General features: G+C 48.0%; 1 protein-coding gene across 1 annotated transcript; it reads right to left on the bottom strand.

The window, feature by feature from the left end:
- Nucleotides 1-9929: 9929 nt before the first annotated feature.
- On the bottom strand, nt 9930-10541 carry LOC127314049 (uncharacterized). Its single transcript, XM_051344514.2, has one exon. It carries the CDS (start codon nt 10451-10453, stop codon nt 10166-10168), a length of 288 nt encoding a protein of 95 aa, XP_051200474.1. The 5' UTR covers nt 10454-10541; the 3' UTR covers nt 9930-10165.
- Nucleotides 10542-14406: the final 3865 nt, after the last annotated feature.

Below are 14406 nucleotides of genomic sequence, written 5' to 3'. Positions count from 1 at the left end.
AGTCTTCCGGTCATCGCCTTGCTTCGAAGGGAGGTGCATGACCCGTCGTGGCGAGCCACTCCGACGAGTGCTGATGAAATCACTCACGTCGCATCCAAGTTCTGCACCATCTACAACTTGGAAGCATCGTACAAGGTATTACACATCAAAACCCTAAGGTTCATCAATGTGGCAGGTAGATTAATGGTAGGGTTCTGCAATAGTACAAGTTCTTCAATCCTTTGCGTATGTAGATCATAGTAATCTGTAAACAATGGCGAAAATAGGGTATTAGGGTTCAGAGTAGGGTTCATCAATGTCATACAGATCTACCGGACAGTCTGGGTATGCACTACTAGCCTGACCGTTGCTCACCATGACGGCCAGTCCGTTGAGCTCCCGACGCCGGCCAGTCCGTTCCCCTACACGTCGGCCAGTCCGTCAATGTCTCCGGCAAGTCCGGCGAGCATGCCGGACAGTCCGGGATTTCTAGTCCGGCTGGTCCGTGCAAGTTCGGCCTGTCCGGGGCTTTTGGCCGGCCTGTCCGGGGACTTTGCCGGCATGTCCGGTAATGGCGTTGTATTACCAATCCTGCCTTAGTTAATAAGTATTCTATTTGAGACAGTATTACTTATATTTCCATGTATTCAGTACTTAAAATTCATGAATCAGTAGGGATGCTTATATTTAATTATACACCGCTCTCGCATCACCTTGTTCTAGTCCCATATTTTTTTTAGTGTTACACCCGTAGTATCACCACCAAAAAGTACAAAACTTTTCGTTAAATCGACACCTTAAACACAATTGCCAATTTCTAATTGCTATAATCATGTATGTTATCTACAGGATGGAAGAAGTTGACGAAGTTCCTTACTCGGTTGAAAAATGGTGCAGCTTTGTTGACAACATGTCAAACGAACAACGAGGTGCACTTTTTGGCTCCGGTGTACATTGTATGCTCGAAATGCCAAGGATAAAGATACGGCAGTCTGTGCTGAAGTTTCTAGTGGAAGGTTTTGATCTTAAAACAAGTACATTTGGGTTCAATGAGGGAAAGGACAATATTTCCCTAGGAGGCAAAGAAATCTACGCATTATTTGGTTTAGAGGACAAAGGTTTGAACGCTGTGGCCATAATTGCTCAAGAAGGCAAAGAAGCGCAGGGACGGATACCACCTGAGTGGCTCGATCCGTCAACAGAGAATCTCTTAATTGATGATTTAATATTGGATGTTGAGCTTCGTGGTGCCTCGGATGACGATTTTGTACGCAAGGCCATGATGGTGCTTCTCGCCACAGTAATTGCACCGTACTCTAGTACGGTAATTTCGAAGCCGATGTATGCATTGGTAGAAGACCTCGATCGAGCTAGGAAGATAAACTGGAACTCATTCACTCTTGAGTACACCTTGGAGGGCATAAGGCAGTGTAAAGGTGGACGAGTAATGAGGCAGTGGCCAAAAGGAAACATGGCGGCATTACAGGTAAACCGTAATATTTCTTACTCAGGTAATATTTAACTGCAGTTTTTTGGTCACAACTATTTCTTAATCATTCTTAATATCTTTTCTTCTGCAGTACATGTATTGGGAGAAGGTGCAACCTCCTGGTGCACCAGCCTTTAACCCATTGGTATGTATGTACCCATTGATGAAGAACTGGACCGAAGTAGAAGGGAAGAAGAGAGACGCCTCCGACGCGCAATATGGCCGTGGGAAGGGAAATGTAAACAATTTTACCTTGTTCATATTTGTTTCAGTAGCTCATGTTTAACAACAATAAATAATTTGATTTTGTAACATGCAGATTGACAACGATATTACTGCGGAGCATAGACTCTCAAAAATGAAAACAGGAAATAGTGTTGGGAGAAAAATATCCGTTTCAAGGAAGGCCACAAAAACTCCTGCGAAAAACCCCCCTCACATGGAGCATCTTTTGGAAAGGGTTAATCGCATGGCTGGGGAGCTTACTTTGCAACTATAGCGGATTCATGCGCAGAGGTAAAAACGTGGCGAGTTTAATTATGCACGCATCATTCATTTTGGACCTGCCATGACACATTTTTTTCCCATTGCAGAGAGTTATTGCAAAGTTAAATCAGGAGGGGATCATTTATAGACGTGAGAACAAAGGCACGTCTGAAGGGGACAAGGAAAGCGAGAGCAGCCAGAAGCGAGTTTATCCATCAAAGTACTTCACATCAGTTCAGAAGGACGAGGATGCTGACGACGAGGATGTTGACGAGGACGAGCTAGACAATGCAAATGGCAGCACACCTGCACCACCTGTTGCATGCAAATTAATGATCGATGATCCTCAACCATCTGTACTGTTTAATTGCAGCAAGGGTGACAAAAAAGATCCTATCGAAATTACAAATGATGTTCCCGCTCGATCGTCTTCCTCATTATCGTCTTCAGCATTTGTATCTGCAAAGCCAAATGAACCTCAGAAGCGGAAGCGCATGCCATCCGCAAAGGTCCGGTCCCCTTACTTGTCTGAAAAAATGGCAAACAAGCGTCAAATCCGAGATGACAAAAATTCTGAGGGTAAGTTTGTTCGTGTCACATGCAAATTTCTTAACGACCTTTGCATTTCACTAACCGCAGTTCACCCGTTACTTGTTCGTTGTGGGTAACTTCCATTCACTAGATGCACTACTTCATGTAAATGATTTGACAGAAGATCACGTCGAAGCTGCCGTGTCACTTGTAAAAGAACTATCAAAGTGCTCCCGACGCCGCAACAAAAAAGTTTACAGTTCTGAAGGACTCGTGCTGACTGCCCACCATGTTGCACCTATTATAACCCATGACTGGTTGATGGGCGATGTAAAAACAATTTTTTTATCCCTGTTGTATTACACAATAACTTTCTTGATTGAAGGGCTAATTAGTTGTGTGTACCAATAAATTTTGCAGGTCATCAATGCTTATGTGCGACACTTGTCTCATCGTGTTCCAGATGATCGTGTCCTGTCCACCACATGGAGGTCGACGCATCTCATAGAAGGGAGGACGAGGGGTAGAGATGTTTTTCCAGCCGGTCACCACCAGATCGAAATAGAGAAGAATCGAGCCATTCACAGATGCATGGACGAGTATTTCCATAAACCGAAGGTACGAGCACATGCAATGCAATGGTGTACACAATTCATTCAGTGTATATTGAAACATACTTACATATTTTTATTGCAGTACTATCTCACTGTAAACGTTAATGGCAATCATTGGGTCACCGTCGTGATGCATGTACCCAAGAAGGAATTTCAAGTATTAGATTCCCTCTATGTTCTTCGCAGTTACATACATATCATTGAAGCATTGGTATGTTTTCATACTACTTTACTCTATCATAAGTATTTTGTTAAAATATTAATCATTACTTACTTAATCTTAACTACTCGTTTTACTTCAGAGAACCGAACTTGCTTATGACATAGCAAAAGCAGATCATGGTTTCCCTGATCCTTCAAACTGGCCTATAAAACAATACAAAATGCCAAGACAAAAGGATGGGTGAGTACATGGTGCAACTAATTTTCATCTATATTATTAATATACAATGCAATGTTACTTACTGTTTTTTGCTTGTCTTGTATTATGACAGAAACTCATGTGGACTTTGGGTCCTAAAATGTATGGAAGAATGGGATGGAGATGAATTTAGAACCACTATTACCAGGTAGGTAAAACAAAATTCTACTTACATGATGAACTAGCAGCACATGTCATAACATGTTGTCTTAATTTATTTTTGCAGATACTCGTTGACTCTACCAGAGAAGTTATGGTCGGTGAAATAATTTTTTCACCTAGTAACGAGCTGGATAGGGTCAAAGATAAACTACTCAACCCCAATGGCGAGGAAGATTATGCTTAGGTCCAAGGTCTAGTGGATATTGTCGGGTTTTCGTCCCGTAGAAGGTTTCCCGGCGGTGTTCAAGACTATGTTCATTTTATATTCTATTTTCAGTTAGCTGTGTAATGACTTGGAAACTATACTTGACAATACCTATTTGCGTCATATGGAATACCATACTTTGTGGAATATGTATGCAATCATCAAGTGCCGGACAGTCTCACTATTGTCCGTGGACATCACTATAATCTTTATTGCGCAGAATTTGTTGTCAAACTTTTGCAAACAATCCGTCAACACCTTTGCGGATGATAATAACTTGGTATGAAAAGCTTTATCTCCAAATACTTCAGGTGCAAGAATTTACCCAAAACCAATTGTGTATTGACTTTCTGAAAAATAATACCCAAAGATTAGGACTTATTAATAGCTTAGGTCAACAAATTACTGAACTGGTACAAAAGGGATAACACTAGCCTCATAAAGTGAGTTCACAAAAAGCGTTTCAACATTTGGCGCAATGGATAAAAGTTTGGTACTTGTCATCTGCATTTTTCTTGGTGGTGTTAATTCATTGCCGGACAGACCGGCTAAGGTTCCCGGTCAGGCCGACAGAGGCTGCTGCCTGTAAGTCTTCTCCCCGGACATGCTGGTGGATGTGGCCGGCCAGACCGGAATGCAGTGCCAAAAGCCTTCGTATATTCGTTAATTATTTTCCGGCCTGGCTGGTTCTCTACGCCGGTCAGGCCGACAAAAGCTGCGTACAAAAGTTCCTTAACCGGACAGGCTGGCCCGTCTGGTCAGACAGGCCGATAGAATTGGCAAATGCCTCTGGAAATTTGATGTTCCTCCGGAACAACATTACCGGTATGTCTGGTGTATATGCCGGACAGTCTGACCGGTCGATCACGTAAACCGCTCCCCGGATAGTCCGTCCCCTATGAACTGGATGTCCGCCGCATCCGGACTGTCCGGCTAGGTCATGACCGGACTGTCCGGTGTCTCCGATCTGCCATGGCCGGCCGGCGCCCACCACGATGGTGCACAGCCCACGATGATCCGCCAAACTCGACGTGGGCCCACAACTGTGCCGTACTTGTATCTCGCATAATTGACTGATTGAATTGGGCTATACGAATTTTGTACGGTGCCACGTATCGGTATTTTATACTAATAACGAAGGGGTATCGAGCGATCTTAGCCGTTCTTGTGTTTGAGCCCGCTTAAGCCCAAACTGAGTTTGAGGGAGTTTGGGTGTGGGGGGGGGGGGGGGGGGGGGTTGTACCGGAGCACACGCCTTTCAATTAAAATAAAGTCCTCATATAGGACTTTTGAATCGTAGGTTAAGGGTTGTCAAATTCTTATAAAATGCATATCTATGTCACCCAACTCTATATGAATCTCAACATGAATACAAACAATTTTATATTTGTTCTTTGAGGAGCTCAATACACTCTTTACCTTTACCTTATTTATGTAGAATCATCCACATTCATGTGTTTACTTGCTGTGCAACATCCAAAAGCTTCACCTGAATAACGTCATAATATAGAGTAGTAGAAATCCAAAGTGTGTGACATCTCAATGTTCATTTTTTTCTATTACTATATTTCTAAAAAATTGCTACCCAAAGGGGTCAAGATATAAACTAGACGTTCTCTCATTGGCTAGTCTATCTAAGACAGGCTAGTCCCTCTAGTTTTGCACACGTTATCTGTTGAGCCGCAGCACTGACTAGTTGTAATTCTACTATAACCCCCCCTCCCCCCCCAACAACAACAATAATTACATATCTGGAAGTTACTTCCTAAAAAAATAACATGTGCTTTTCTAGCATCAAACCTAGATACACCAAAAGATATTAATTAGTTTTGAAGTTTCAAAAGTTTGACAACTGCATAGAGCCAAAAGAATCAAAATATACCAAAGTTCTTTCAGCTCGGCTTGTGGGCAACCTTGGTCCATGTTTAAATAGTTAAAGTGGCACATTTAACTTGACATTTTCGTGCATCATAGTCTAATTAGAGCGAAACTTGCCAATGTGGCCTGATGACCTGAACTCTCGAGTTTTTGCATATTTCTTTAATCTACACCTTCGTGTTCTCCCACAAAATCGACTGAGAGCATCCCCACTCGTTGGCGCTCCCCACGCCCAAATCCGGACGAAACAACCGCTGGATTGGACGAAATTAAGTCGTGGGGAGTACCGTATTTTCAGTCGTCCACCCGGAGTTCGGCGGATAGAGTTTAAATTCAAACAAATCGCCGTCCCGCGCTACAAGTACGGCCAGTTGATCGGCAAAAGAAGCAAAAGGATCAGCCACAGGTCGGCGATCGGAGGGAAATTACATGGAGACAGGCTCGTCGGTAGTCCCGGCCAGCACGGCGGTGTCGGCTGCGGCGGCCGACGAGGAAGCAGCGGCAGTGGACGTCGAAGCAGCCGCAGTCGACGAGGTAGATGGTGAGGTAGACGAGGTAGGAGCCGGCGGAGACGGCGAAGGACTGGCCGGAGGGGCTCGGAGGATGTCGCTGCGGTGGGCCTGGTACCAATTCCTCGTCTCCTCGTCCATCAGTTCCATGTCGCCGCCGCCCAACAGGAACGCCAAGTCTGTGTTCCTCTTCTTCGCCGCCGCCGTCGTCTTCAGCAGGGCGATCCGGACGCCTTGATTGGCGAGCATCTCCCGCCACCTGCCGTCGAACTTGTCGTTCCTCCCGTCGGCGTGCGACCTCAAGTCGGCCCAGCACTTGTCGATCGACGCCTGCATCCTGTCGGCGGGATTGTCCGTCCGTTTGAGCTCTTTCAGCTTCTTCTGGCCGAGTTCAGGGCGCCCTTCCGCCGCGCAAGCCGCCAGAGCGTCGGGGTTGTACTGCTCGGTCTTGCTCTTCGAGAGGGACGTGCGAGTTTCCTTCCACTTCTCGCAGTTCTCGAGACGGGCGTAGACGTTGAGGAACTTGAACTGCAGGCCGGTGTCGTCCGTGTACATGTCCAGAGCTCGGCGCAGCTGGGGAAAAAAGAACACGGCGATACGGGTCAGCTCGGCGCAGCTGGGGGAAAGAAGAGCACGGTGATGCAGGGTCGACGGAGCATACCTTTTGCTCCAAGTCCTGGCCGCTGATCGGCAGTTTGCGGACCTCCTCCTGTATGCCGTGCCATTTGTTGCACGCCGTCTGCATGAGCCCCCAATGGGTGGCCATTGCCTTGTCTCCCCGGTACACGTTCATGTTTGTCTTGTTGAAGTAGGGATCGACGAGTTTGCGCTCCTCGTACGCCTGCCTCAGTCGAAGCCAGTATGTGTCGAACGACTGGTTGGCCCCGATTATGCCGTTCGTCGACACGGTCATCCAAGCTTCGGCGAGGCACTCCTCTTCCTTCGGCGTCCATTTGATACGCGGTTCGGCCGGCGGCGAGCTCTTCTTCCTCTTCTTCTTCCCCTTCGACAGGTTGGCGTCCGCTTGTGTTGGCTCTTCTTCTTCCTCGTCTTCTTCTTCGACGGCTTGGCTTCCATCGGCAACATCCTCCCGATGCTCGTTGCGCGCCGCCACAGCTGCTGTCGCCCTCGCCTCCTCTTGCGTGAAGAACCCCGGGCACGCAGCAGTGGCAGCCATAAAGAACCCCGGGCTCGCAGCGGCGGCCATGGAGCCGGAGGTGATCATCTCGTGGATCTCCTCTTCGTTCGGCGCCGCCGTCGCACCGAACGGGAGCGGCCCTCATCGCAGGGCCGGCGAGGTGCCCTCGAACTGGCCGCCGCCGCCGACGTCAAGCTCGGGCGGCGACGTCGTGGACCTGGACGGTTGGACGTAGGCGCCCTCTTGGAACACGGCAGTCGGCGACGGCGAGTACAACGAAGGGGAGAAGGACGACGGGGAACTGGTTGTACCTTGCGTCGGCCATTGGCCGGGGAACATGCCGCCGCCGCTCATTGCCATGCTGATCATCCTCGCTTGTTCGTCCTGGGCCGCCGCCGCCGCCCTCTTGGCGGCGGCTCTTTTCACCCTCTCCGCCCTGCCGCTTGTTTCCACCTCGCGCCGTTTCTCGTCCGCCGCCCACTCGGCGTGCGACATGGACGCCAGCTTTGTCTTCTTCGCCCGCATCTTCCTCGCCGGCGCCGTCGGCGGCATTGTGGTGGACGAGAAGACGAGGAGGAGAGTGGTGGTGGACGAGAAGACGAGGAGGAGAGTGGTGGTGGACGAGAAGACGCCGCCGGGAACTGGAGCTGGAAGACGAGGAGAATGGCCAATTTCGGCGGGAGAGAATGGGGATATGCAAGCAAATTGGAGGGAAAATCGACAGGATTTGGTTTTCCAGTCGCCGACTACGCGGGTCCACACGACGTTCCGCGCCAAAATCTTTCGTCCGGAGTCCCCGAGCGCGCCCCGGGGGACCGGGGATGGCGTGGGCTCGCCGGATGGATGAAGGGCCAAATCCGGACGAAAACGAGGAACCGGGGGCGCGACTGGGCCGATTTACGCCGTCCGGATGTAAAAAAGGCTCGCCGGGGGCCTGTTCGGGGGGGACGAGTGGAGATGCTCTGACTGTGAGATGAGAATGTGGCAATCACAATAGGGCACACTGTCGATGCACTATTATGTGGTGGTTAACAAGAGAATTAGACATGGCTTACCAAATGATGATCGATGATTTTGGTCAATACATGATTGTATATTGCCATATTTACAGTCTCTTAGAGATGTTTATGCTCGCTAGCATTGGTGCAACTTGAGATGAAGACTGCAAAGACTTTCTTAAAATATGGCAATGTAAAGAAACGACTATGTGAACTTGAATGTGTATGATCAAAATGTTTATTATTGAGGCCACTTCATTGGGGCGAAGGGTGCTCAGTTGCTCGCAGCAATATAAAAGGACTAAGATTCTCGGTATTGATCGGTATGAAAGCATCCATCGCATGGTTGTTGCGCCTAATTACTTCAAATGTTAATGTAGTTGTTTTCCTATTTAAGCATGGAAAAGGAGGTGCAACATGATCGTAGTTCACAAAGAAGACATCGCATGTACTTGCGGCCGAGCAAGCAATAGATCTCAACCACAGTAAGGTTCATGTCACAAGTTTTGCACCTAGTTAAAATACTTTTCGCAATTTTGTTGAAACCCTCATATATCATAGGACTTGGAAGCATCGGGATTTTGACATGAAGTAATTAACAACACATGGAGGAAATTAGCTCATAGTGCAATAGATGGAGTATGCGATGCCGAGTCGCTGTCCACTGCCATCTCACAGGCATAGAAGTAGTGTGGATGTGACTTTTTCCAATCTTTCCAAGAATTCATGTTACGTCCAGGTTCAAAATATTTTCTTACCATGTGGTACATGGCATGGCCATGACATGACATGGAAAGTAAGGGAGGACAAACGACAAGCTTGTTGAGTCATAGACATTTGGGTCCGCGTGTTCATGGGGAAAAGGTCGATGGGATTTTTATTTGAACTTATGAATATGTTCCAAGGTTGCAAAACAACGCAACAAGCTAGATGCATTCCATGGTAAAAATACCCGCTTGCGAAACTGCACCAAGGTATCTAATAACCTAGAGTGGAAAGTTTGGCCATAGACACGGTTTCATAGTGGAGGATTTGGGCTTGCTAGGCAGACTTCCAAGCATTACTTTCTTTTCAAGAACCCTAGAAGGGTTAAAAATAAGTTACTAGCTTATTTCTAGCAGCAAACTGTGAGTTGGGAATTCCCAAAAAAAAAATCTGAAAATGAGATGGGGAAATGCCCCCGGTCTCTAGGTCGATTGATGAAATGCAGACATCTTTTTTGCAAAGTTAATCATTAGATAAGTAAAATAGAGTAAGCTCCAAAGGGCCGTGCAAGGGGCATTTGGAACCCCTTTTCTTCCCAAATGCCAATCTCGGCAAAGAACTCAAGAAACAAATTGCAAATGAACCGGGGATAGCTGGTGAAGTGGTAATCAGTTGCAAGAGCAGTTCAAGGCATGCAACATTCAGACTTTCAGAAGACACAAGCAGAAAGATTGCACGTCTGAAACAAAGCTCAGAACTGCATCGGAATGCGATCAACGTCGGGCGTACAGCCGTACAGAGACACGTAAGAACATCAGAGACAACACATTCTTCCACTGCTTATTTGTATATAGTCCAAGAGACATATCTTCTCTAGGGAGATTACGATTAGATGGCAGATAATAAGAACTATAATACACGAGGTCTTCACACATTACATGGCCGCCGCGCGCCGGGCATGTGATGTTGCTGCTGCTATTGCTGATCAGTCTCTGCTAGCCTGGTGGTCGGCCTCTGCTCCGAGTGGAAATTAAGGTGTAGGAAGGTGGATCAGTACTGGCCGGGCCAGAGGAAGGCGCCCATGGCGAAGCGCCTCTTGTCGTCGACGTCGCCGGCGACGGGGAGGCCGTACTCCCGGAGCAGGCAGTCGACGCGCCACTCCGGCATCGCCTCGTAGTCCGCCTTCTTGTACCGCGGGTAGTGCAGCGGCATCCGGAAGCTGCAGCTGAACACGCCGCGCTCCATCTTCTGCTGCTGCTGCTGCTGGCCGCCGACGGCCGCGCCGCCGCCGTTGGCCTTGCCCATGCTCACGCTCACGGCAGGGCCCAAGGATCCCATGCGTGTGGTTCGTTGCTGGCTCTGAAACTCTCTGTAACTTGCAAGCAACTCGTGGTTGTGGCTTCTGTTTGAGACGGGGCTGCTAGAGACCGGAAGGGTATTTATAGATGGATTGGGAGAGTGGAATAATGTAGAGAGTGCTGGACTTGTGGTTTTTTCTTGGCAATGAGTGCTGGACTTATGTTGATGCCGATACAAACCTGTTTGATATGCACATTTAAGACATGGTGCCGTGCCATTCTGGCTAATTTACTTGCATCGTGGCGGGAGCTTAGGCCATTCAGAACCAGAGGAATCTCCTCCGTGCTGCATTTTTATCAAGACATCTTACTGGATTATTTTCCTTCCGTTCCATATTAATTGTCTCAATTTTGTTTAAAAAACGTATATATTTAGACGTGTTTTAGTGGGTAGCTGATTTAAACGGAAGGAGTACGGAGGGAGTACTACCCTCCGGTACACGTCTAGGTGAGTAGCTCCGCAATGTCACCTACATGAGTTTGGCATGCCAGGCCAACAGGCTTGCGGGAGAAGCGTTTCTGTTCCAAGGATGTGACAAGTTGCCGGGCACGCACTCTTGTCTTGTGGGCACGATGCTGAGACCACGGGCGACAAGAAACAAGGGGCGTCATAACGGCAACCTCATTTAGGCAATGGTACTCTATCGACATTTTCTCTCGCCCTTCCTTTTTTTCTCTTTGTTTCTGTCTGGCTGAAAAATAATCGACAATCCTTTTCGCCGAGTGCCATGCGCTCCAAGGAATGAATGTTTTGCTTTGCCTCTTTCCCTTCTCATCAAGACAGAAATGAGGGAACCTTGAGGACGAAACCGGTGGTGACGTGAGGTGTTTAGCCAATCAGGAGTGGTTGGTTTCCTAGTCTAGTGGTTACCATCAATACCTGGCATACCAGGCGATAAAATGGATAGTAGTACAAATCAACAATTTATTTTGAATTTTATGCACTTTTTAGGGTGTGTAATATTAAGTACCTTTGTACTACTCCATAGTACCAACTCCCGTCCAAAAAATAAGTGTCTTAGAGCATCCCTAACAGAGTAGACGGACGAACTGAAAAACGCGAGTTCAGTTTCCCGAAAAACGTTTTTTGAGCGAATTTGGAGGTGTCGCGGAACAACACTCATATTCGAAACCGAAAAAATGAAATTCAAATATAGCGGAAGAATTGTTCATCGCAAACAAGTTCGTAAACTAAAATTGAAACTTCATAGTTGCATAATCGACATTGCGATCGCAAAATAGACATTACATATAGATGTTCCTCTGCCGTGCGACCTAACTTAGACTAATTTTTTGCCCTACCGAGGCCTCTACGCACGGCGGAGGACGGGCCGGCGGACGATGGCATCCTACTCAGCGTCGAGGTCGATGACCTCCTTCTTCACATGGCAGACGGCGGCCTCCCTCTGCGCCGCCTCGTAGGCGCGCACCTGACAAACGGCATCCGCCTCCTCGTGGCAGAAGCACGCGCGCCTCGGCCTCCAAAATGACGGTGACCTGCTGGATCGTTGTCGCCTCCTCCTCATCGTTGAGGACGTAGTCTGCGGAGTTGAAGACGACGCGCAGCACCGCCTCCTCCTCCTCCTCCTCCTCTTCGATGCTCTCGTCGACGGGCGGCGCAAGGGCACGTCCCGACGCGCCGGGGGAAGAGCCCTTGCCGCTATTGGCGTAGCGAACGAGCTTCCCCGGTGGCGTTAGGCCCCAATTGATCCATCGACGCGCGCTCCGCTTCCGCGCGCCCTCCGAGCGGTTCCACTTACACCGCTCCGCCTCCAAGCAGAATACAGGGGTCGTGGCGGCGAGTTGTTGCCGCCAATCTGGCCGACACCCCTCTCGCAGCTGCCGACGCCAGCCATGCGGTCACGGTGGAGCTCGCGGAAGAGCGGATGCGGCGGTAGCTTGGCTCCGATTTCTCGCCGAAAGTGGAAGAACCTCCGCGGCCTGTATAAATAGGGGCCGCACGCTCACTTTCTCGGACCCCCGAGAAAGTTTTTTGGGTCGGGCCGCCGATTCAAGCGCCACTCTACACGGATATTGGCCCAAATCCGTAAATTCACCGGAAAAATTTAGTGTGCCGGTATTTACGGGCTCTGTTAGAGTTGCTCTTAGTTTTGTCTAGATTCAAATATATCTAGATATATTTTAGTTGTAGATACATTTGTATCTGAAAATGTTGAGTAGTACTTAGCATTATGGGGCCTTGTGCAGCCGTTCACCATGCACATGGCCATGTACATGCTTGTGTCTGGGCATAAGTAGCAGGGTGAATGCACAGACAAGAAATATATACTCAGGCCATGCACCAGATGCTGCTACATAGTATCATCATAACACACGAAAAAAAGAAAATCTCAAGGCAGTGCTGACTCTACAAGCTATCCTGTCTAGCTTTCTTTTCCTCTCCCAACAATTCTTGAAGTGATTCCCATTTATAACAGGCCTTAATGCAGGAAAAAGACTTGTTATGGATTTGCCATCTGAGAAGGACTATGCACCGATATGATATATTCCTTGCCATTAGTAAATGGCATATATATCACTTATTGGACATGATGTTGAGCTCAGGTACAAGTAATCCAGGCCTAGTTAGAGCCAACCGCAAAATCTCTTAGGTTAAGCTTTTGTGAAATGCACAGTAGGGAGAATCACTTGATTTCTACCAAGTAGTTTCGCATCTTTATACTCCTCTCACGCATGTAACTGCTCTAGTAAACATTTAATCATACTGGTAACACTATATTGCATAAAGTAAAATCGTTTTTAGAAAACATTAGACTAATATTTGTATATCTGGGCAAGCAAGTCATCCCTCCATGGCCTTCCGGCGATGGGTGGTGGTGGCGGCTGCGGATCTAGTTCCCACATAGACCCGTCGTCGGTTCAGCTGACGGCGCGAGGAAGGGGCAGCGACCTTGCGAGGCGTGGATGGTGTGGTACTGGCGTGGCAGGCCCGATCTGAGATCTGGGTCTCCTGGGTTTCGGATGGTGCGTCAACCGATTCCTCCTTCGTTTTCGCTGGCTAGCAGATGGCGAGGAGGGGGCCTCTTCGTCTGTTTCGCAGTTTGAAGTGGTGGTCCTTGGTTTCTCTTGCATGAAGATGGAGACCTTCCTGAGGTCTGTTCTTCTTGATCTGGCCGAAGTGTTGAGTTCCGAAGGCGCCGCCGGCGAATGGAACAGTGCATCTTTTGCCTGGAGTTTGCTGGATCGGGTGGTATTCGGTCGTGCGCACGTTTGGTTCTAGAGGGAGCGGCGCGAAGCTCTGTTCTGTGTTGACATCAAGTGACATTTTGGTCCATGGTGAAGTCAGAAGAAGAGAATATCATGAAGGCCGGATCGAAGGATTAGCTAATGGAGGTTCAAGTCTCCGCGCTGTTGAGGGACTTGCTTGGTGTTCTGGGCTTCGCAACAGTAGTATGAAAGTGGGGGCGGTAACACAGGTGAAGTTCAGAATCCTGCCTTTCAGGGTGAAAACCCAATGTCTGGTCTTAACTAGTTGTGAGAGTGGAGACTATCTTCAGGGTGAAAGCCTAACATCTTTTGTCGGGCGATGACGGCGCTAGTGCACTGTTTTCTTTTCTTCTGGGGGGGGCGTCGCTTTTGAAGAGTCTGTATTTCATGTGTTGTCTTGGTGGTGGATACAGTGTTGTTGTTGGGCCTGGAATACTGTAGTGAGACTTTTATTTCTTAGTTTTCTTTTATTTATTTTTAGCTATGTGCATCTGTACTGCCATTAGGGTGTTGTGTTGTTGCAGAAACTAGATGTAATTGGTATCTTTTGATATTAATATATTCCATTTATCTTTAAAAAAGCAAGTCATCCCTGGACCCCATACTAGCAAGATAAAGCAAGGTTCCCGGTTTATAAGCCAGCCTTTATATCCCTGGGAAGTAGACTAGAGTGGCGTTTTCTTGAGGGAGGGGAAAGAATCTGAA

This window comes from Lolium perenne, chromosome 7 (genome assembly GCF_019359855.2).
Source record: "Lolium perenne isolate Kyuss_39 chromosome 7, Kyuss_2.0, whole genome shotgun sequence".
Taxonomy (NCBI): Eukaryota; Viridiplantae; Streptophyta; class Magnoliopsida; order Poales; family Poaceae; genus Lolium; species Lolium perenne.
The sequence above is the reverse complement of the archived record's forward strand: the minus strand, read 5'-3'. Positions and strand labels throughout refer to the sequence as shown.